This window comes from Aspergillus fumigatus, chromosome 5 (assembly GCF_000002655.1).
Source record: "Aspergillus fumigatus Af293 chromosome 5, whole genome shotgun sequence".
Classification (NCBI taxonomy): Eukaryota; Fungi; Ascomycota; class Eurotiomycetes; order Eurotiales; family Aspergillaceae; genus Aspergillus; species Aspergillus fumigatus.
The window spans coordinates 699,447-721,251 of NC_007198.1; the positions used below are offsets into that span (position 1 = coordinate 699,447).

Genomic DNA, 21,805 nt, shown 5'->3' on the forward strand with positions numbered 1-21,805 from the left:
CAGTCTCCATGTCTTCTGTACCTGGGCCATGGCCGTGAAGCTGAACCTGATTCCGATAGAAGCCTTGAAAGAGAACACGAGGTAGCTGACACGGAGCCTTGGGAGATGACAAGACCTGCAGCTGCTTAGGCAGATATCCTCGGCTCTGACAAACGAGATATCTATCAGTGCCTTCGAGCCACATCCATGTGCGCGTCGTCTCACGGCACCCAATGTAGAGCCAAGCACCTTGGAGGGGGTCTGGGTCACAGTCAGGTCCAATATCACATTGAACGCTTCAGCTGCTGTGGACGGCCCAGTCAGCAGACATGCTGCAGATTCGTGGAACGGCTGGAACTGTCTGTGGGGTTACACGTTCGCCACGTTCTCTACGAGCACAGCATCCAGGGCGAGGTTCTTGGCCAGGGTGTCGGGCTGTGGCCCCATGTAGTAACAGATACGCAAAGACTGTCTCTCGAGAGCACGGTCTCACTGTCTTACTGGAGAGAGGCTGTACCAAGATCTAGGGTCGATCCTGTAGAAATGTGACTCAGGCTGACTCTACAGAACAGGCCGAAGGAAGCTTTTCAGACAAAAATTGAATTTGCACAGACAATAAAGGAGGGTCGAGAACGCATCGAACCCATCCCTTACCAAAAGAACTCTCAGCTAGCTTGTAGCAAGTGAGATCGCCTCTTTGGGAGATCCCTTACTCAGAAAGCTGCCCTTTCCAGTCATATTCCATCACGCGCGAGATGAATGCCGACATATCAAGGGAAGTCAACTGACTAACAAGATACAAGGATGCATCCAAGCAGCTGCTCACTCCTGCCGCCGTCAGTAGCCTGGCGGAACCAACTTTTAGAACACCTGCATCTATGTAGCGCTTGTGCGACACCTCAGGAGGGGAAGCCCCTTCTCCGTTTACTCGGATGCAGAACTCCCGAAGTTTCTCAATGGCACGATGGTGAGTCGTGACCGAAACCCCAGTAAGAAGCCCTGCCGCTCCAACTAGAAACGCGCCAGTGCAAATTGAGAAAAGCACACGCGGTTCATCTGGCGTCTTGGGAGGGAGTGTGGCAAAGCTGCGAATAAGCTCTACCTCCCGGGGGTTGGACGCGACGAGTGCATTGAGAAGAGATGGTGGCCCACCAGGGACTACCATAATGTCGAAATCCGCAAGGCCCTGCATGGCGTCCTCAAGCAAGAGATCCGTCTGGACCGTGAGGGCCTTCTTGGCGTTCACTGTTCGTGATCGAGCAATAGTGTTGATCTGGAAAACCCTGTCCGGGTTATCCGGGTTTCGATTGTGGGATGTATGAGTGAAAACTTCCATAGGGGCCGTGAAATCAAGGATGTCCACTCCTTCGAAGAGTAAAACGGCCACCTTGTAGTACTTCTTTGGCGGGGTAGAAGACATGGTGAAGGACAATCTCTCGCCTGGTTGGACTCGGACGCTGGTCGTCGAGTGTAGTCAATAATGCGATTCTGACAACCACGATCGCGAATATGTCCAAAGAAAATGCTGTTGAACCGACTGAGCTTAGAAAGTAAGGTACTGATCTGATATTTGATCGAGCGAAGGAGTATGAGTGCGAAGGAACTCGTCGGCCAGGTGTAAGCTGACATTGCTGACTACATCTGCACGGCCAGTCTAATGAGTCGGGCCGTCGCAAGGACCCAGATGCACGAAGAATAATCATCGCTTGCGATCACTAGGCAGAATTGCGATAGCCTTGAGGCATAAGGAGTAAGACAAGCAATCATTGGGTTTGAGTGGCCAGTCTGTATTACTTTCACTTGCGGCCATCTCTGTCCATGGCTATACCCCTCAAAACGCAGGAATATTTGTCCCTAAATGAGCTTAGAAGTATTAATAGAACTTAGTATTAGATAATACGCGAAAGTTCAAACACTCAAGTGCATTTTGTCTGAGCGTTAGTGTAGTTGGTAGTTTCCGTTCTTTTCTCGTCGCCCAAGTGAGTCAGGTTTTCTGCGTAAACAAGAATGCATCGATGAATCAAGACTTGCTATGTTGTTGTCGAGAGTCGCATGGATTGATCCCTGCTGTTATTGTCAGGCAAGTATCGGAAATCAACTGCGCCTTCGATGCCGAGGAGTTGAAGCAGAGCAGGGTGTGGACAGAACGAGGCGCAATTGCATAAATTCTGATCTTTCTCGCCGGCTGTTGATGGTCCCAGTGGGGGACAAGATGACCAATATGGGGTATCTTTGAGTTATTCAGAAGCTTGGAGCTCAAATGGATGCTTAACACCATGTAGCTCTCTCGTAGCACAACATTAACACACGCAGAATTCGTCATGACATCCAGTCTATAGCCATCACCTCCATCAACGACGTCCCCTTTAGAGGTGGCATCTTCATACCAGTATCCTCAACCCAATGTGCTAGGAGGCAAACGAGCATATAATTGGACCCGCGTTCCTGAAAGCTTGAAGCCGTGAGTTGACTTGGCTTCAAAGTACCAAGACAGACAGATAGCTCACAGTCCTCCTCGAATCGAAAAGCCCGTGACATCCAAGGTCTGCAAAAAAACAAGGACAAAGCCGTCGAAACCACCATCTCCCCTGGATCGTAACCCTAGACGCACTAGAGTCATTCCAAAACCACCGGTCCTGAACTCCCGCGTCTCGCTGCCGAGACATCTCCAGGACATTGTCGATTTCAACTACACCGTCAAAGGACAAGTTGGAGTATGACGCATTTCACGACCTTGCTGAGTGAGCCTCGCGCCAAGGGTCTGTTCAGGGGTGTTGTCGGCAGATGTGTGATGTCCGCGCGCCTTGCGAGCACGATATGTGACTTACGGATTAGAGACATCCTCGGCACGGGGACGGTAAATGAATCCATGGAAGGGAGCTATGGAAATTTGCTTGATATCATGCAGGTTGGCAAGGTGCCTCTGGCGTTATTGGATGCGTCGCCGAGGCGCTTCGTGCAGAATGGGGATCTGCCCAATGAAGCCAGCAAGAGCGGTTCAGTAGATAGATGTATTTCAGTCATGAAAGAAACATTCCAGGTCCCTGTGTTGCAATACCATGAAGCTGGCGTGGATTATAGATTCATATACTGACGAAATATGACTTCATGAGTAGATGCGAAATCCTTAACCGCGATGAATCCTCAAGCAAAATGGCCCATAACATGGAAGCCATCCAACTGTCAAACGCCCAACAGACAGATCATAGTTGATAAATCTGAAAAAAGCAGACAATGATATCCCGGAACCTGTGTACACCCCTAAACCCCTACCAATGCAAAAAGGAGACATAGTGGCGTAGGAGAACCATCATGGTTCTGACATGTTGTCCAACGTATCACAATCAGCTCCAGAGCGGAGGATGAATGTACTCGGCCGCGCGGTCAAGGATAGTAGGTATGGTCCACTCCCCACTCGTGGAACTCTCGGGCGTCGGAGGCGGCAGTGACCCAAGGCTAGGGGTCATCGCACCGACCGTTACAGGAGGAACAAGATTAGCTGCAGTTACTGAACCCGCCGAGGGATTCCGGTATGCTGGGCTACCATTGTGGCCGGCAGTGCGGTCGCTCAGGGAAGAGAAAGCAGCTTCTAGCTTTTCCAAAGCACGGTAGGTCTTTGTTAACGGCTTAGTCCACTGTGTTTGCGCCTCAAGCGGTACGGGCGCAGACCCTGGAGAGGTCGGGTCAAGAGCACCAGGACTAGTTCCCGTCATATTTGCAGCTCCAGGAACCGTATTGTACGCCGTGCTGCTGGCTGCGGCAGAACCTGGTCCGACACTGCCTTCTTCATTGGCGCGTTCGCCGATGATGTTTTTGAGCTGGCGCAACAGGTTCCAAAACTGAGGGTCCGTCTTAGACTCCTCAGTGACTGCTAAAAGGAACATTGAGCTGATCGCTCGCTGCAGAGTAATCCAGGAGCGTGACGCATGAGAATTGATTGTATGCATCTCAATGTATGCCTCGACAGTTGTCATCAAATTCCTGACGCAGTCAGCGCGCATGCTCAGGGTAGTTGGATCGTTCGAGTCCGGTGGGGACTTCAGTGCTGGGCGCAGCAGCTCGGAAGAAAAATAGGAAGAATGCAGCTTCAATACAACCCTTTCCAGATGCTCCGTCGACGAAAGGCAGTACTTGCGGTCACGCAAGTGCGGTTTGCCTTCAATCATGATTTGTTGAATCCTTTCTTTATACATTTGTATGGTTTTGAAGCTCATTTGCGAGTGAGAGCCAAGCATCCGCGAGCGTACGACCTCGAGGGCCAGAGAGATTATTCGGCAAAGGGTTTCAAAGTACGAGAGCTCGCCCGGCTTCGAATCTTCGCGGTATGCAATTTCCGGCTGACTGACGGCGGTGGTTGACGGTCGATCGTACGAGAGAGAGAAATGGCTGTCCTGCCATGCCATAGACCACCTAAAAGACATTAACATGATGCTAAAAGTCCTTGATAAGACTGAGAGGCTGTACCAAACATGTCGTCTACGGTAGCGCTCCTCTAGTGAGAAACGACTCGATTCTACATGGAGACCAAGCGCAAGTCCCATACGAAGTGTCATGCCTGACGCCAGTCAGCCGCAAGTCCACGAAAGAACTGCTTTATTCACTCACCAAGTAAGACATAAGAGATACCAGGGTTCATATTGTACGACAACACGTTACCGATCACCAACAGGGTTTGAATGGCTTCGATGGTAGGTTGTGAAAGGAAATTGGTCATCCGGAGACACTGGTAGGAGCAGCACACTAGATTTAGTCAGCAGTGAGTCCGAAAGATTGTGCACGAGCAGATTCGAAATGTACCATATACTTGAGAGGTCAGTTCTCTCTCTTTGCCTGGCAAATTGGAGGACTGGCAGCCGGAAGCCAGCACGGCGAAGAGCAGACCCAAGTAGGCTATGGACGCACCAAACGGTCGCTGTGCTTGATCTGTGTCTGTTTGGTATACGCCACCCGTAGATGCTCTACTCCGTAACAAAAGATCGAGATTCATTTCAAACTGCTGGATATCTTCGATGACAGGGTAAATGGCGCCTGCGACGTCGCGATAGTAGAAGAAAAATCTGCCAGCCCGTTAGCATCCAACGAGGCGCATAACATCCCAGCCACAGGTAAAGAACTGACTCCTTGCACTGCTGATCATTTGGAAGCGCACTGCAGACTGCGCTAATGTCAAAGGTTGACATATCCGACGACCACAAATCAACAAACGGATATGTGGCGGACTCATTGTCGAGACCCAACTTCGGCAGGATTCCACCCTCAAGGAGAGCTTGGAGCTGATCAGACCCGGACTTGTTGTTGAGAATGTACGCAAGGACGGATCGAGATCCCAAGTGCACGGTGCCTTCGCCCAATGTGTTCGCTGCATGAATGCCCTCCCGTTCTGGAGAACCAGCCTTGGACCGATTACCCTCATCCGCGCTATGCGCACTGGCCGTCTCCAGGATCCCACCGGGGCCCTCCTCGGCCCGTTCCAGTCCAGCTCGTAGGTTCGAAATGGTCTTCTCCATCTCCTTTAGCCTGTTGCGAACATTGTCCCACTCCTCCCGCGCAATAGATATACGGTGCCTGAATCCCAAGGAGTTAATCCGACTTGCTCCGGCCTCCTGCTTGATCCGCAGATGAGGCTCCTCCTGGGCAGCCGACACCGTGTGCTCCGCCACATCGGGCTGAGAGGCTCCGGCGGGGCTGTCGTTGTATGACGGAGGGACTGAACTCGCTATGATTCTTTTTTTCGACGGCCGCTCATACGAGCAGATATCGGGATGGTCGCGCTTGACACAGCCGTCGCATGGAAGATTGCGGTCGCATTTAACTTTGCGTGCATGGCATGGATAACATGCTTTGGGCTCGCGCGCCTTCCGTTTTGTTCGAATAATCGCGTCAACTTGGGATTGTGGGAGGTCGGATACAGATCGGGAGGTAGCGGAGGTCATGTCGGAGCCGGCTGCGGAGGGCGAGAATGACATTGATGCTTGGTAGGGGGACGCCATTGGACAAATTTAAATCGACCCTCTATTGAGAAATGCCCGAGTGCTGTGTGCGTTTCTGTGGGTATAAAGATTCGATGAGAAATCCGGTTGAGCCAACTTCGGAGATCATGGGGCAAAGCGGAGGAGCGGATGCGGCACGAGATATATCAATCGACAGCAGTGTCACGAAGTCAAGTCAAGAGAAATACATCACTTTCCAGTAGCAGACCTTGACTTAAGTCTTCATAGCCGCAGTTCTCAGCATCCTGCACAGGAGCAGCGCATCTGGAGAAAGCTGTGGTGCGGACGGCCTGAGCTGCCGAGTTTGGAGAGTCCGCTGTTACTAAGCAGCAACACACGGCACGTGATTGGCGCGGGGAAGACCAACCCTAGTGCCAAAAGAGGAAAGGAAAGGGGTATGACGTCTTGACTACGACTATGAAACAATGATGGCGATGTTCCCAAACCTTTATAGCGAATAAGCCACATAGGTGCAAACGGAACAGAAGTACCTCTCTAGTTGAATGAAAAATATCTATTAGTCTAATTCTATTGTAATTGGTATATGATATCTATCAATGCTTCCGAAACAAACCCAGAGGACTCCGCATATTTTTCTAAGTCGTTCACATGTCCTGAACTGTAACAAAAAAGAAAAACCCAGCAAAATATCAATGATAAACCGAACGGAAAGTATTAAGGTATCGGATATGCAATAGCATTTTGCGAGAGTTCGAACCCTTGTGTAGGGAGCTATGCATAGAAGAGGTCTAATGCTTCTCTCCCGGTCCCTGCTGCTCCTCGTCGTCCGCGAAGGCAAATTTCGAGTACCGACGGATGGAAGCGCCTTTGAAGTAGAAGACGTAGGGAATCGCGCAGCAAGCGAGGGCAATAAAGGCTAGCAATGTGCTGGCCCATCGGTCGTTCAAGCGGTCATACATCTGCTCCGTGAACAGTACTGTGGAAGCACCCCACATGGAACGGAGGAAAGTCTTTGCAGCAAGGGCAGAGGCTGCCTGATGCTGGTATGTATCCACTGTGGTAACAATAAGCACTATACCATCGTTGAGGAAATTGAAGAAAAACATACCGAGGTAATTATTCGCGGAGTTGTACAAGAAGATGAAGCCAAATCCAACGGGGAGGCCACCAATGCAAGGGCCAATCCAGTGGATGTCGGGGTATGATGTCCAGGCGAAGATAAAGAGACCAATGGGGATAAACCAGCAGGAAAGCATCATAGGGATCAGACGCGCTTCAGCGGGAGGCTTCCCACCGTACTTCTTAACAAGTGTAAGATAGTGCTTGTTGACGAAAGGAGCACAGGCAGCGCTACACAAGACACCAATGGCCAAAGGAATGAACATCAGACCAGTAGGACCTGAACCCCATCCCTTTCCTTTTTGGTAGACAATGGGATACCTAGAAATGAGCTGTCAGTTCAGTCCTCGAAAATTTGCGAGGCAATGCCAACTTACGCAACGAAGAACATGTATAGCAAGCCATACAAGACGGACATATAAATGGAGATGAACAGAACAATGGGTTCCAAAAACAGGAGCTGGAATGGACGGAGAAGGAAGAGACGCAATCTTTCTCCCATGGGGCGAGCGTCCAATTCGGTCTCTGTGACGTACTTCGGATCGTTTTCACTCTTCCTTAATTTCTTCGCTCTCTTCAGCAAAATCATTGGCGCATAGGTCTCCGGGACAGTAAAGGTAATTAGGACCCAGGCAACAAAGGCCAGAATGAGCTGGATCCAGTAAAGCCATCTCCAACCAGCGTGGCAGAGATAACCACCCACAAGAGGACCGATGGCGGGTCCGATGAAGGGGCTGGCAGAGAATGCAGCCATGGGGACACCACGCTCCTCATTCCTCCACAGATCAGCCAGAGTACCGCCGACCAACGTCATTGGAGCACTGAACGCGATACCATCGATCGCTCGGCAGACGATAAGGGTGCCGAGATTCTTGGAAACCGCGCAGGGTATGACGAAGATGAAGGCAAGCAGAAGCGTAGCACCGTACACCGGCCGGCGTCCAACCATTTCCGAAAGAGGAGCAAACATCATAGGGCCTGAAGTCAGTCAGCATGGGACAAGCTCCAAGTGATTCAGTTTATTGACTTACCGACACCAAAACCAATGACAAAGACCGTAACCGTAACAAGACTGGCTTCATGAGAGACATTGAAGGCCTCGGAGGGCCCGTCAATGTCGGCCGTGATCACACTGCTGGCAAAGGCAACGACGAAACAGGTGAACGAGACGACCATAGTGCAGTACCATTTGTAGGCCTTAGACCAGTTCTTTGGGTTCTCAGGATCATCGACTTTGAATGTGACCAGCTTCCAGTCCTCTACCTTGCCGGTAGCAGAAGATCTGACTGGCTTGATGATCTCTCCCGCCGCAGTCTCCGTGGTGTACTCTTCCATGTTCGCATCGTTGGTGACTTGGCGGAGGGGAAGGTCCAGGGGGTCGACTTGGCCCTGGCCAGTTCCCAAGGAGAACCTCCGCATGGCATCCTGATGGTGTTGTTGATCCGACATGTCGAGCTATGCACTAGCGACACTCAGGGATCCTAGGTTGGGATGGAGATGTAGCACGGAGCACGGTCGGTAGCCGGGAGATACATCCAGGAGGGTCCTGGCAAGTACTTATACCGCTAAGTCGATCCATTTTTTATCGTTTAAAAATTGAATCTGTGGAACCAGTCGGGGAGGGCAGCGGGCCAGATGCAAGAAAGGAGTAATAATGGATCTGTCCATTGTCAACATCATAGAGCATGATACCAAGGACGGCAGCTTGTCCCGGATCTGCCTCGGCGGTCCCTCGGTTGCCCGATCTGGTAGTGAACCTACTAACCTTTTCGAGCAATATGCTTCGAGGCCACCGCATTTCTCATGTGTCAACCATGGATGTTTTCTCCATGTCTCTTATCTCTCTATATACCAGGTGGGGTCACAAACTAGAGCCTAAACTTGAAATATGTTTAGTTGGGCAGATACTCAGCCTATTCAGAGGTACGGAGTATATTTCTCCTCGCCTAAACCATCCCAAATCAGGATGAGGTAAAAACGAAGGAACAAAGGCGATCAAGGCAACATCTGTTTGATAGCTTATGGCGCAAGTCCGTTTAAAGGTAGATATTGAAATCACCCTCGGACACATCTTTCGTTCTAGGAAGAGAGAATATAAGAGAGGGGTAAATACAGCTGTACGGCGTACAGAAGCCTGCTTCAATGGAGTGCTCCTAGTGGGAATTCTACAATCGACGCGACCAGTTTCCCTTTGATAGTTAGAATCCGTACTGTGTTATTAGGCGCTCGCGTCTCTATCATCAATCTATGTACCAGAGTAAGCTGCAACTTCTTGTTGAAACTCAACTCGGCTCAGGGAGAGCACGAACCACCAAGGTCAGTCAGAAATTGTTGTCAGTTGGTTATTAGGGCTGTTTCCGGGTCCCTTCATGGACCTGGTCCGTTTAGCTGCTAATGGCGAAGTGGGTCTGATTAGCTTGCACTGTATCATTCTGGACCTTGGGCACCGAATCATCTAGATCTATGGAAGTCTTATCATACGAAACAATGTTGCGTATAGTCGGAGGACTACTTTATTCATCTTAAGAGCTCAAGTGTCCCCCTTAAAACCTCCGACGAGAACTGAGAGGCCTATCGACCCTGCAAACTATGTTATGACGAAGCAAGTGATTATGTTTGACTGCTTCTTGGCAAAAGTCATAGATATGGGATACCACAATTATCCAGGTGTTGTGACTAGAACAAAGTTTCAAAGTGTTGCATCCCTGCAATTATGCCATCATTATACCTAGTATTACTCGACCGTGGAGCTTGCTAACGAGAAAGTTTGCTGCCAAAGAGCCACTACCAAGGAAGCCCGCCATCGGGAATTCTTGGCATCGGAAGGCTGATGTGACATCGGAGCGTTTCTCCCAATACGGTAAAGTGGCCTTCCCTTTCCTTAAGAGGAAAAATAGGTGCATTCACTCGAGTAGGCTATGCGTCATGTCATGATTCTTACCAGGAAAATTACTGGAAACCCTTGATTTTTGTGATCCAGCCTTAAAAGGGATAGAAGCCGCACACAGAATCTGGAATAAAGTCTGTGCTGAATATCCGGAATAATGGCTAAGTCCAATGCCCCTGTGCAGCCTGTGTAGATGGATCGACAGTCAAGGCCGATGGTCTAGCCCTTTGTCTCTGTACCTCCACAGGATTCAGGCTCCGTATGTTCTTGCGCTCCGGCAAAATATATTTGTGCTTTGCTCTGGATTCCATGTCACTGCCTGGCATTCTCTTGTCGAGAACACTTTATATATTGAAAACCGGTTCTTCTTCCCCAGGTCTCGCACATCTCCACTAAAGAATGTGGGACAGTGGACATCATTGCCGCGACATTCAAGCTTCTATAGAAACAAACTCACTTGGCGCTTTGGATCTGGACACCAGATATTGAGCACGATATAAATGATGTCGGACCCTCCTAAGATGAAGCCCATGAGCTTTGATATTCTTTCAAATACAAATGATAGACACGCTGAATCCTGAGGCATCCACGGGCTCAAGTTTGTCCGAAAATGTCACATGACTGATAAGTAGAGATCGTTACGAGATAAGCCGAAATGGGATTAGCGCGGGGTTGGAACTTCGACGCTCCCAAAAAGACTCAGATTGACTCGAATGTGAGTAATTTTACGACGGCCAGCAGCTCAACGCCCCGTCGCTGTGGTGCTCTAGCCGATTCTTCTCGTTAGAAGTGTCTCTTGGGCACTTCTGTGAAGATTTGAATCACATATCCGTCATTCTTTCTTCCTGTCTCCCTTTCTTCCTCAGGTTCGCCATCCTGTTTCCCGCCGAAGCGAAAAAAAAAACTATCAAATAGGAGTGGACAAAAGGTGCCACTTCGCAATGGCTTCCACATCCACCAATTCCACATACTTGGCCATCCCAGGCTCAGTTGCCTTCTCACACTCGCGTGGACGGGCAATTGCGGCCAGCATCGGGGCCCTGGATGTTCGAGCTCAGTGGATCCACTACGTCCACGCTGAACGACCTTTGGATGCTCAGCAACAGGGCGTCTTGGAGCAGTTGCTCCGTTACGGCGATATCACCGATGTTCCCGCCTCATTCGGCCCCGAGGACGGTTCCTTCGATGTCTTTTATGTCTTTCCCCGCACTGGAACGATTTCCCCTTGGAGTTCCCAAGCCACTGGTATCTCGCATGTGTGTGGCTTGCGTCAGTACGTGAAGCGCATTGAGCGGGGTATCAAGATCTCATGCCTTCGTGAGAAGACACAAGAGTTCAAGCCTGGTTTTGAGGATGTTCTCCACGATCGGATGACCCAATTGCTCAGCCAAACTGAGCCCGACCTGCACCTGATGTTTTCCGAACATGCTCCCCAACCGCTCGAGACGATTCCCCTTCACGGCAGCGACAAATCTCCCAAGGAAGTACTACAGGAAGCCAACAAGCGACTAGGGCTGGCATTGGAACAATCAGAGATTGACTATCTCGCTGATGCTTACGGGCCCAATGGTCCCCTCGCGCGTGACCCTACCGATGTCGAACTGTTCATGTTCGCTCAGGTCAACTCGGAGCACTGTCGTCACAAGCAGTTCAACGCTTCCTGGGTGATCGATGGCAAGCAGATGCCAAACAGTCTCTTCTCCATGATCCGCAACACGCATAAGAAGCACCCCGATCACACCATTAGCGCCTACAGTGACAACGCCGCCGTGCTTGAGGGACCCAACGCCGCATTCTGGGCTCCTGACCCATTCACTGGCGAATGGAACCACACAAAGGAGGTCGTCCACTTCCTGGCTAAGGTTGAAACTCACAACCATCCCACTGCTGTCTCTCCTTTCCCCGGCGCTGCCACCGGCTCGGGTGGGGAGATTCGGGATGAGGGTGCAGTCGGCAGAGGCTCCAAGCCCAAGGCCGGTCTTGCTGGATACTGCGTTTCGGATCTCCTGATTCCGGATCTGAAGCAGCCTTGGGAGCTCGATGTTGGCAAGCCCAACCACATTGCGAGCAGCTTGGACATCATGCTGGAGGCTCCCATTGGCAGCGCTCACTACAACAATGAGTTTGGTCGTCCCTGTACGTTTGGGTACTTCCGTACTCTTCTCACACAGATTGACGTCGGCAACGGTCAGACTGAGGTTCGTGGTTACCACAAGCCTATTATGATTGCTGGCGGCGTTGGGACAGTCCGACCACAGCATGCTATCAAGAAACCCGAGGCCGTCAAGCCCGGCTCCTACCTCGTTGTTCTGGGAGGTCCTGCCATGCTTATTGGACTGGGCGGAGGCGCCGCGTCCAGCGTCGCATCCGGTGAAGGATCTGCGGACTTGGACTTCGCTAGTGTCCAGAGAGGCAACGCTGAGGTGCAGCGTAGAGCTCAGGAGGTTATCAATGCTTGCGTGGCTATGGGGGAGAACAACCCTATCAAGTTCATTCACGACGTCGGTGCCGGTGGGCTCTCAAACGCGCTTCCCGAGCTGATTCACGATTCGGGACTCGGTGCCACTTTTGAGCTTCGTGAGGTCGATAGCGCCGACAAGAGCATGAGCCCCATGCAAATTTGGTGCTGTGAAGCCCAGGAAAGATATGTCCTCGCAGTTGGCGAGGAAGGCATGAATAAATTCACCGCCATCGCTCATCGTGAGCGTTGTGGTTTCTCGGTCGTTGGCCGTGGTGAGGGTGGCTCTGAGGAGGACAAGAGACTCATCCTCCTTGACAGAGACTCCACCGAGTATCCCAAACCCATCGACCTCCCTTTGTCAGTCCTCTTCGGCAAGCCTCCTCGGATGACAAGGACTGTGGACTCCCGCAAACTGAAACTCCCCGCCGTCGATGCCAGCCTTACCAGCTATCTTCCTTCCCTTGCGCCGAATCGCGTCGAGCTGATCAGCGAGGCTGCCAACCGTGTCCTTTCCTTGCCTGCTGTAGGCTCCAAGTCGTTCCTGATCACAATCGGCGATCGGACCGTGGGTGGTCTTACTGCTCGGGACCAGATGGTCGGAAAATGGCAAACCCCGGTCTCCGACGTCTCCGTCACAGCCACTGCGTTGGTTCAGGGAATGAAGACTGGGGAAGCCATGGCCATGGGTGAGAGGCCGACTCTTGCTCTTATTTCTCCGGCCGCATCGGCTCGGATGGCAGTTGCGGAGTCGCTCATGAACATTGCTGCGGCGGACTTGGTCGACCGCCTGAACCATGTCAAGCTTTCTGCCAACTGGATGTCCGCCAGCAATCACCCCGGGGAGGGAGCCGCCATCTACGAGGCGGTTGAGGCTATCGGTATGGACTTGTGTCCTAAACTCGGCATCAGCATTCCCGTTGGAAAGGACTCCATGTCGATGAAGATGAAGTGGACCGATGAAGCTACCAAGGAGTCCAAGGAGGTCACTGCCCCTATGTCCCTCGTGATCTCTTCCTTCGCGCCCGTCGGTGATTTCCGTAAGACCTGGACACCAGCCCTCCGCAGCGTTGAGGATGTCGGTGACACCGTTCTGATGTTCGTTGACCTCTCGTTTGGCCGCAAGACCCTGGGCGGCTCGGCCCTCGCTCAGGTCTTCAACCAGGTTGGAGATGAATGCCCTGATCTCCGCGATGTGGAGATCTTCCGGGACTTCTTCGACGCTACTCAGCAGCTCCAGGAGGCAGGCATCGTTTTGGCCTACCACGACAGATCTGATGGTGGTCTCTTCACTACTCTTGCGGAGATGATGTTTGCCGGACGCTGCGGCGTGGAAATCATGTTGGACAACATCTGCCCCACCAACAGCACACAAGATCTCGTATCGACCCTCTTCACGGAAGAGCTGGGTGCGGTCTTCCAGGTGCGCAAGGAGCATGAGATCCAATTCCGCTCTTGCTTTGCCACCTGTGGCCCCCCTGCTGGCCTGATCCACAAGATCGGTCGCGTCTCTGAAAGGCCAAAGCAGAACTTGGCCATCTACTACAAGGCCAGCCTGGTATACCGCAACAATCGCGCGAGCCTCCAGCAGACCTGGGCTACCACCTCGTATCACATGCAGAAGATCCGTGACAACGCTGCCTGCGCGGAACAGGAATTCTCGAACATCCTGGACGATACCGACCCCGGTCTGTCATGGAACCCCACCTTCGACCCGAAGGACCGGGCCATGCCCCTTCTCACCAGCCTCAAGTCTCCCTTCAGCAACAAGCCACGTGTGGCCATCTTGCGTGAGCAAGGTGTTAACAGCCAAGCAGAGATGGCTTTTGCCTTCAATGTGGCTGGATTCTCTGCCATCGATGTCCACATGACCGATATTATCTCTGGCCGCGTGTCCCTCTCCAGCTTTGTCGGCCTTGCCGCTTGTGGTGGTTTCTCCTACGGTGACGTTCTCGGTGCCGGTCAGGGTTGGGCCAAGTCAGTCCTGCTGCACGAAAATACCCGCACTGAGTTCCAGAGCTTCTTCCAGCGTCCAGACACATTTGCCCTCGGTGTCTGCAACGGTTGCCAGTTCCTCTCCCGTCTCAAGGAATTGATTCCTGGTGCATCCAACTGGCCCAGTTTTGAACGCAACGCCAGCGAGCAATACGAAGGCCGTGTCTGCATGGTTCGTATCTCGGATCCCGACCCGGCCAACCCCAGCGTCTTCCTCCACGGCATGAACGGCTCCTCGCTCCCTATTGCCGTCGCTCACGGAGAAGGTCGCGCTTCGTTCGCTGCAGCTCCCGGCACCTCGGCGCAAGATTTCGTTCATCAAGGCTTGGCCCCCGTCCAGTACGTCGATAACGCGACTCTCAAGCCAACCATGAAGTATCCATTCAACCCCAACGGCAGTCCTGAGGGCATTGCCGGTATTCGCAGCGCCGACGGCCGTGTCTTGGCCATCATGCCTCACCCAGAGCGGACCGTGATGGGCGGTATTGCCAGCTGGCTGCCTCCTAATGCTGAAGAATGGGGTGATATTGGTCCGTGGGGTCGTGTATTCTTCAGCGCCAGAAGATGGGTTGGCTAAATGTGTGGATTTCATTTGCGGGTTGCTTTCTCTTTGTCTAGTCTGGCCCAAGATTGGGTATGAATGTACAGCGAAAACCAAAACTGTTCGGGAGGGTACTACGTCTTTTTTGGTATATATAAAAAGTATCTACACCTTCATGTGCTTTATGATGAGTCCGATGCCTTGGATGATCAATTCAAATCGTTTTGATGGATTCAACCGGAATACAAGCATATTTACAGCGTTTCTCGATCTTCAATTACGGATTATACTCCCCTTGAGCAAGCCATATCGCTCACATTCTAGTTATGTAGACCTCTGATTCATTGAATAGCAAAACAGTATGGATATCATCGCAAGGTATCATTACAAAAGGATCATCGCGCATCTATTTTAATAGGGCAGGCCAAGCACTAGACAGCTAACCGCTTCTTACGCCACTCCAGCTTCTCAGCCAGAATCTCCCAACTGATCTGACCATCCACACGTCCCACACCCTTCAAACCAGAGGTCAGAAATGCAAGCAACTGGTCAAAACGACCTTTGATATCTCTCAGTCGATGCGCGTAGGGTGTCTCGTAGAAGGAAATGCCGGTGGTATTGCCAACATCCTCGTCCGACTCGTCTTGTGTATCGTCATCATCGTCATCATCACTTGGTATCGTGTCGTCGGTGTATGGATCCTGATGCTTCCTGCTGAGGCTTTTTCTGCCTTGCGGAAACTTGGCATGTTTTGTCGGCGTTCTCTGATCGGAGAGCTTGTCCCCGTAGCGTGTTGCCTGGATGTCTGCAAAGTACACGCAGAGATCTAGAAGGCTGATTGTGGTTTGGTAAAGAGGTGATAGATTGCTGGAGAGGAGGCATTGGTCTTCCAGAGAGGACATATACGCACAATGAGCCGCGATCATTGCATCGACATCCTTTGTGGCGGAGAGAGACTTGCGCAAGGACTCTGTCGCTGTGGAGATGACAAAGTCCGTAATGTGGCTGTAGAGGGTGTTCAGGAACCAGAGCATGTGGTGCCGAAGGGAATAGCTCAGTGCGTTGCTGCTCCTGTCACGGGAGAATTCGTCCGTCTCATCGGCGTATTTCAGACGCTGTTTTACGATCAAGTGTTTTGCTCGGCGTATCTGCATCAGAAATGTCGAGATGCGCCGGTAACGATGGATGGCGTCTTTGGGGATGATGTTCGCGATGGGCCAGGGGAGGATGTAATCGAATGAGATGGTTTTGAGGGCCTTAACTGAGCGGCTGCGTCCTTGCGAATCCTGGTGTGAGCGGACAATTATTCTGGAGTGGTCGATGAAAGGCATGCTGCTAAACGCGCTCTGTGCGAGTTCGGTGAGGAGATACCTGTCGCTCCAGGTGCCTCTGCCGCGATCCATGAGGTCAAAGACCTTGTTGTCGATAATAGCTGACACACTGAGGTCCTTGCAGAGGTAGATGTGTTCCAAGGCTTGGAGGGATCTCCACAGCCCGCATTGCTGGTCAAGCTCTTTCCGTAGCAAATCGGACGCAAAGGAGTGGTTAGCCTCGACGAGCTTGCCAATAGCGGACTCGCATATGGCGGCAAAGGGAAGACAGAGTAAGGAACTTGATTCATCACCATAGGTATGTTCCAAAGTAAGGGTAATCGCCTTCGAATCTCCCATTGTCTCTAGAGCATTCAAGTGTTGTAGAAAGACCATGCTTTTACCCGTAGTGAAAATTTTTTGAGCAACAGGTCTCATAAATTGTGGAAGCCCACATGAGTCGTCCACAGCATACCAGTCGCGCCAAAGGGACCGCAGATCTTTATCGTCACGTTGGTCTATTATGAAAGATACCCCTTCTCTTGGATCCAGTCGTCCCTCCTCCATCCAACGACGAATCGGACGAATGTAGGTTTCGAGACATGAAAAGAACAACTTTGCCAGAAAAGTGAACTCAACATCGTCCCCTGTAGCTTGCTTCATGCATACCACATCGTACAATAGGTCAAGGCACCGTACACCGTCATCTGGAGAGTCATACTCGAGATTGGAGATCAAATCGGCCAGAAGCACGAGCATCGCTGATGCGGTGCGAACGTCTTCGGCCAGTTGTAATAGGCTGACAGAAAAAGGGGCTCCTTGCGAAATGCACTGAGTTTGCACTTCCGACAAGAACGCATCGAATTGGCTCAAGCAGTCCTCAACACATCGGTGAAAGGTTTGCATATAGGGAACAACCTGGGTAATCTTGACGAAGCGTCTTACAACATCTAGCCTGGCGCCAATCATGCTGAATGACCGCAAAAGCGAAGATAGGGCCTCACTCGAAGTGTGTGCAAGAGTATACCGTCGATCAACCTCGATGTTGTCATCGAGTCGCCAGAATAAAGACGTGGGCAAACCCTGCAACATAAACAGTGTTTCTCTTACAATTTGAAGCTCCGTGATCACACGGCAGGAAAGCTTCCCGACTTGGTTGGATTCCGCATGCTTCCTAGGCTTCCAGAATTGAGCTTCTCTAACGGAGTCCACAAGAGCCATATCCGTTCCAGGAGAAAAGACTTCATCGGGAATTTCATAGTCTTCTTCGGAGGCAATGGGACTGGAAGGTAGTGTCTGTGGGATTGGGGCGTCACTGCGCCCCGAAGACGCAAGATCATCATCTTCTTCGGATGAGGAATCTGCGCCGAAATCTACACATTCCCAGATATCTTCATCACAGTACGCGGATCCCGAAGCATCCAACTCCGTCCAGGAGAGTTGCTTCGCGCCTTCGTCAACCTTGGGCTTGGGGAGTCGGTCTACCCGCGAGAATACAGCCGGGTGAGAAGAGAGCTGTAAAAGGAAAGATAGTATCTCGGGAAACCATGACTTATGGTGTTCATCTAACTCAGTCAAGCGATTCCGGAGTGCGTCCGCCAGATCATCTCTATTAAGTACCTGGAATTTCTCCTGCAGGCCCTCTAGCTGTTTTGAGACCGCGAACTGGTCAGTCCGGACATGAGAGGCGGATTTCAACGTGTCTTCGACATGATGCTTTAGATGTTTGAGTCGTGACGTATTCTAGATACTAGCATTAGCAACAGCGGAGCGCTCAAAGCAATGACAGTGTCCCATACAGTCGGATCGATCTTGGTGATACCCAAAATTAGCTCATCCGTTAGCACACTAATTTCCTCGGGGAGAGTCATCTCGACGCGTGTTGCATTTGTAATCGGTCAGCGTAGAAGTTGGAAGTTAGGAGGGATTCTCCCCGAGTGTTCCCCATCGTTGTTTCATCGGCAACCCCTTCTGGTGGCTCCTAGGACATTGGATCGAGCCCGGGTTACGCGGCATCCAGGCCTGTAGACGTCAACGAATGTCTCTCCGTCTGTTCCCTGGAACGTGACGTGTTGCTTATTTATTGCTACGCTATCCCTCTTTGGGATAAGCGGTATTTGGTCCGACAGAGATAGAGTCGCCAGAGGAGGGAAGAAGTTGACGACAGCAGCCAATTTTCCTCTTACTTCCCTCTGGCTATCGGTTATCGCAATCAAGCAGTCAACATGGCTGTGGCGAGGCCTATACGCATGATAGGTGCAGCATGCATCCTACTGTGTCTCTTTCTGATCTTTCAGGTCAACCAAAGTCACGGCCCATCCTTCATTAGTAAGGGGTCAAAGGAGTATAATGGCATGAAGAGAGATCCCCTTCTAGATCGTGAGTCTCACCTGGGTTTCTCTGGAATTCTTGCCTTAATACTTCTCTTCTCGATTTCGCGACTCTTGCACGTACTGATGAAATTGCCTTTGCAGCAACCGGCGAACCCGAAGGTCATTTATGGCGAGCCGACGACAACGACTATGCCCCCAACAGCGCCCATTCCGCCCGCACGAACGCTGCTCTCATTTCCCTCGTCCGTAATGAAGAGCTAGAAGATCTTATATCGACGATGAAAGACTTGGAGCGGACATGGAATAGCAAATTCAACTACCCCTGGATCTTCTTCAACGACAAGCCCTTTACGGAAGAATTTAAAAAGCGCACACAAGCAGAGACGAAGGCCAAGTGCTATTATGGTATTTGCGCCCAATTTTACTTCTACTCAATGAAAGAAACCTGACAAAAAGTGTCCAGAACAAGTGCCAAAGGAACACTGGGACCCTCCGGAATGGATCAACATGGAACTCTTCCGCGAGTCTGCGGCCATCCTCACTGAACAGAAGATCCAATACAGCGATAAACTCTCGTATCATCAAATGTGTCGGTGGAATAGTGGCATGTTCTACAAGCATCCCGCTCTTAAGAACTACAAGTACTACTGGCGTGTTGAGCCGAAGGTCCAGTTCTTCTGCAATGTTGATTACGATGTATTCCGATTCATGGAGGATAGAAACCTCACTTATGGTTTCACCATCAATCTTTTCGACGATCCCAAAACTGTTCCCACCCTCTGGCCAGAGACCAAGAAGTTCCTAGCTGCAAACCCCTCTTATCTCTCCAGCAACAACATGATGGGATGGTTGACGGACGACTCACTGCGGCCAGACCACACCGAGGCGGCGAATGGATACTCTACCTGCCACTTCTGGTCGAACTTTGAAATCGGTGACTTAGATTTCTTCAGAGGAGAGCAGTACGATGCCTATTTCAACCATCTTGACCGTGCCGGTGGTTTCTTCTACGAGCGATGGGGCGACGCTCCAGTTCATTCGATTGGTTTGGGACTGTTTGCAGACGCAGCCAAGGTTCACTGGTATGTTACTTCTTGATCGAGTTGACGCTCAAAGCTAACTTTCATTTTCTTTCCCAGGTTCCGTGACATTGGATACAATCACATTCCCTACTATAACTGTCCCAATTCACCCAAGTGCTCTAAATGCACCCCTGGGCAATTCTACGCGGGCGCACCTTTCCTCGCCAAGGAAGACTGCAGACCCAGCTACTTTAAGCATGTGGGGATGCATTAACCCATGAAATTGTTTCTTAATTCCTGAAGATTCATCATATGACATGCAATGTGTATAACTGCAGACGCAATTGTCATGACCCACACCATATATCATACCCAGCATTGATGACGATGAGAGCTTGAAAACCTTTTTCCTTTCAAGACCATAGTGGCGTTCCCAGGGGAGTGGTTCTGAGTTACTTGTTGTATTTTCTTTGTCTTAATACTTGTCATTTATATGTCAGCCGTGTGTTGCTACCTTGAGAGGATCGCTGGACCGGCCTTCATTGTACCTATGTTCTTATATTCATGTCCGTGTACTAAGAATTTAATGGGATTTGCGCTTCAACGATTTCTTAGTCGTTTTGTCGACTGTACGTCAGGAGTTCGGGTCTTCACTTGGTGACAGTAGAAAAAGGACAACCCCTCAAGATTCCTTCGCTATCCTCAATAGTACAAAGCACAAGCAAACGTCACAAGCTTTATAATAGTAGCACTGGTATAGAAAAGCACATGTGCGCCTCCATTCAACCCCCGAGTCGAGAGGCACCAGGTCAGAAATGGATAATTAAGCAGCCAACCGGACCGTGGAGACCTTTCTCCAACTGTATTCTAAAGTATGTATACAGCTTTCCTATCTTATCAATTTAACAAAGAAACGGGGTTCTTGCGGGCGTTTGTCTGGGACGAACGCATCTATTCCTCGTTGGGGTAGAGCTCCTCCCGCAGAGCAACACCGAGCTCCTGGCGCAGACCCTCCAGGCTCTCGAGGTACTGCTTGTACTGGTCCTGAGTCTCAACCTTGGCCTTGATACCTGTTCAAGTACATATACATGAGTGCCTGTGTGTGTAGAGCAGAAGAAAAGCAAGAGGCGCACCTTCAAAAATCCGGACAGCAGTGGGGAAGTCGTTGACACGGCGGGCAGCCCTCAGAGCAGCTGAGAGGACCTCGACGGAGGGGACGAGATCATAAGCGAAGCAGTTGTTGAGGTTACGCTGTAACGGAGAAATGATCAGCGTCATATACCGTGGACAGAAGAGAAAGCCAATACAGTTTGCTACTCTTCATCATATGATTCCGAGAGCGGACTGTGGTGATGTGACACGAATATGCTGTATGTGAGAGTAGGTTAGGTCAGGCTTACCTGGAGCTCGAAGACATCCTGAACACCATCGAATTCCTTCTCAAATCTGTCCAATGCCGAGTCAGTGTCCGCAAATTCCCATAATTAAACGGCTGCTTGTCCAAGTCGGGAATCGGCATCACAAGTATTATCCGATCCGGGTGAGAAGGTCCCTGCGATCGCCCTTTCATGCCTTTTCTCGCTCAAATCGCATCCAATGGTTTGCTAATTGTGATAGCATACCTAGCAGAGAATTCCTCGTATGTCTCATCCTCGTGGGCACCGGACAGACGCTTGGTGGTGGTGCTGAAGCTGGGACGGTTGAGGGCCAGAGCAGCCGGGACCTGCACGCGGGACCGGGGGAATTGAGGAGCTCTGATGAAGCCGGAAGGGCGGACGGCGCGTGTGGCAACACGGAAGAGAGACAAGGACGCCATTGCGAGAAAAATGAAATAGGAGGGGAGGGTGGTTTAATTGACGTGCCTTTTGGGGGGAGTGGAGGACGACGGCAAGACGTAGATGAGGTTGGAAGTTAGAGGATAAGCCGGCTGTCGCTAGGATTTTGCGGGTGGTGTGAGGTTGTGGATGCCTCAGGTTTTCTCCGATCGCTGTCATGATTGACCATTTGCGGCTCCCGTGCATGCCCGATGCAAGTGATGCCTCAGGCACCACAGCTGTTAACCTGCTTTGATTGCATTTTGTCATTTGTGATTGGCCAGAACATAGTCAATCTGATTGGTCAACCGTAATAACATGAGTTTCCAAGTCGCTGGGGCAGTTGTTGATAAACGAAAATCCTCCGTGTTGACCATGATTATTTCTGCATTGAGT

General features: G+C 51.0%; 8 protein-coding genes across 8 annotated transcripts; 3 read left to right on the forward strand and 5 right to left on the reverse strand.

The window, feature by feature from the left end:
- Positions 1 to 688: 688 nt before the first annotated feature.
- xanA (isonitrile hydratase-like protein xanA) lies at positions 689 to 1,399 on the reverse strand (the record flags this gene model as incomplete). The annotated part of the gene is made up of 1 exon (XM_742982.1): positions 689 to 1,399. The coding sequence occupies one exon, from the start codon at positions 1,397 to 1,399 to the stop codon at positions 689 to 691; it is 711 nt and encodes a 236-aa protein (XP_748075.1).
- Positions 1,400 to 3,323: 1,924 nt separating this feature from the next.
- AFUA_5G02690 (putative C6 transcription factor) lies at positions 3,324 to 5,969 on the reverse strand (the record flags this gene model as incomplete). Its single annotated transcript, XM_001481441.1, has 5 exons — positions 3,324 to 4,389; positions 4,444 to 4,534; positions 4,585 to 4,719; positions 4,777 to 5,036; positions 5,098 to 5,969. 5 exons carry the CDS (start codon positions 5,967 to 5,969, stop codon positions 3,324 to 3,326), a joined length of 2,424 nt encoding a protein of 807 aa, XP_001481491.1.
- A 749-nt stretch (positions 5,970 to 6,718) lies between these two features.
- Positions 6,719 to 8,498, reverse strand: AFUA_5G02700 (MFS transporter; the record flags this gene model as incomplete). The annotated part of the gene is made up of 4 exons (XM_742979.1): positions 6,719 to 6,984; positions 7,039 to 7,370; positions 7,427 to 8,027; positions 8,081 to 8,498. 4 exons carry the CDS (start codon positions 8,496 to 8,498, stop codon positions 6,719 to 6,721), a joined length of 1,617 nt encoding a protein of 538 aa, XP_748072.1.
- A 205-nt stretch (positions 8,499 to 8,703) lies between these two features.
- Positions 8,704 to 8,928, forward strand: AFUA_5G02710 (uncharacterized protein; the record flags this gene model as incomplete). Its single annotated transcript, XM_742978.1, has 1 exon — positions 8,704 to 8,928. One exon carries the CDS (start codon positions 8,704 to 8,706, stop codon positions 8,926 to 8,928), a length of 225 nt encoding a protein of 74 aa, XP_748071.1.
- A 1,949-nt stretch (positions 8,929 to 10,877) lies between these two features.
- AFUA_5G02720 (phosphoribosylformylglycinamidine synthase) lies at positions 10,878 to 14,966 on the forward strand (the record flags this gene model as incomplete). Its single annotated transcript, XM_742977.1, has 1 exon — positions 10,878 to 14,966. One exon carries the CDS (start codon positions 10,878 to 10,880, stop codon positions 14,964 to 14,966), a length of 4,089 nt encoding a protein of 1,362 aa, XP_748070.1.
- Positions 14,967 to 15,361: 395 nt separating this feature from the next.
- Positions 15,362 to 18,418, reverse strand: AFUA_5G02730 (uncharacterized protein; the record flags this gene model as incomplete). The annotated part of the gene is made up of 2 exons (XM_077804733.1): positions 18,040 to 18,418; positions 15,362 to 17,983 (listed from the first exon to the last, which is right to left on the reverse strand). Exons 1-2 carry the CDS (start codon positions 18,109 to 18,111, stop codon positions 15,362 to 15,364), a joined length of 2,694 nt encoding a protein of 897 aa, XP_077660871.1. The 5' UTR covers positions 18,112 to 18,418.
- Positions 18,419 to 18,465: 47 nt separating this feature from the next.
- AFUA_5G02740 (glycosyltransferase family 15 protein) lies at positions 18,466 to 19,869 on the forward strand (the record flags this gene model as incomplete). Its single annotated transcript, XM_742975.1, has 4 exons — positions 18,466 to 18,619; positions 18,715 to 18,978; positions 19,037 to 19,655; positions 19,713 to 19,869. The coding sequence occupies 4 exons, from the start codon at positions 18,466 to 18,468 to the stop codon at positions 19,867 to 19,869; spliced, it is 1,194 nt and encodes a 397-aa protein (XP_748068.1).
- A 677-nt stretch (positions 19,870 to 20,546) lies between these two features.
- AFUA_5G02750 (cytochrome c oxidase subunit VI) lies at positions 20,547 to 21,411 on the reverse strand (the record flags this gene model as incomplete). Its single annotated transcript, XM_742974.1, has 4 exons — positions 20,547 to 20,665; positions 20,729 to 20,846; positions 20,996 to 21,041; positions 21,218 to 21,411. The coding sequence occupies 4 exons, from the start codon at positions 21,409 to 21,411 to the stop codon at positions 20,547 to 20,549; spliced, it is 477 nt and encodes a 158-aa protein (XP_748067.1).
- Positions 21,412 to 21,805: the final 394 nt, after the last annotated feature.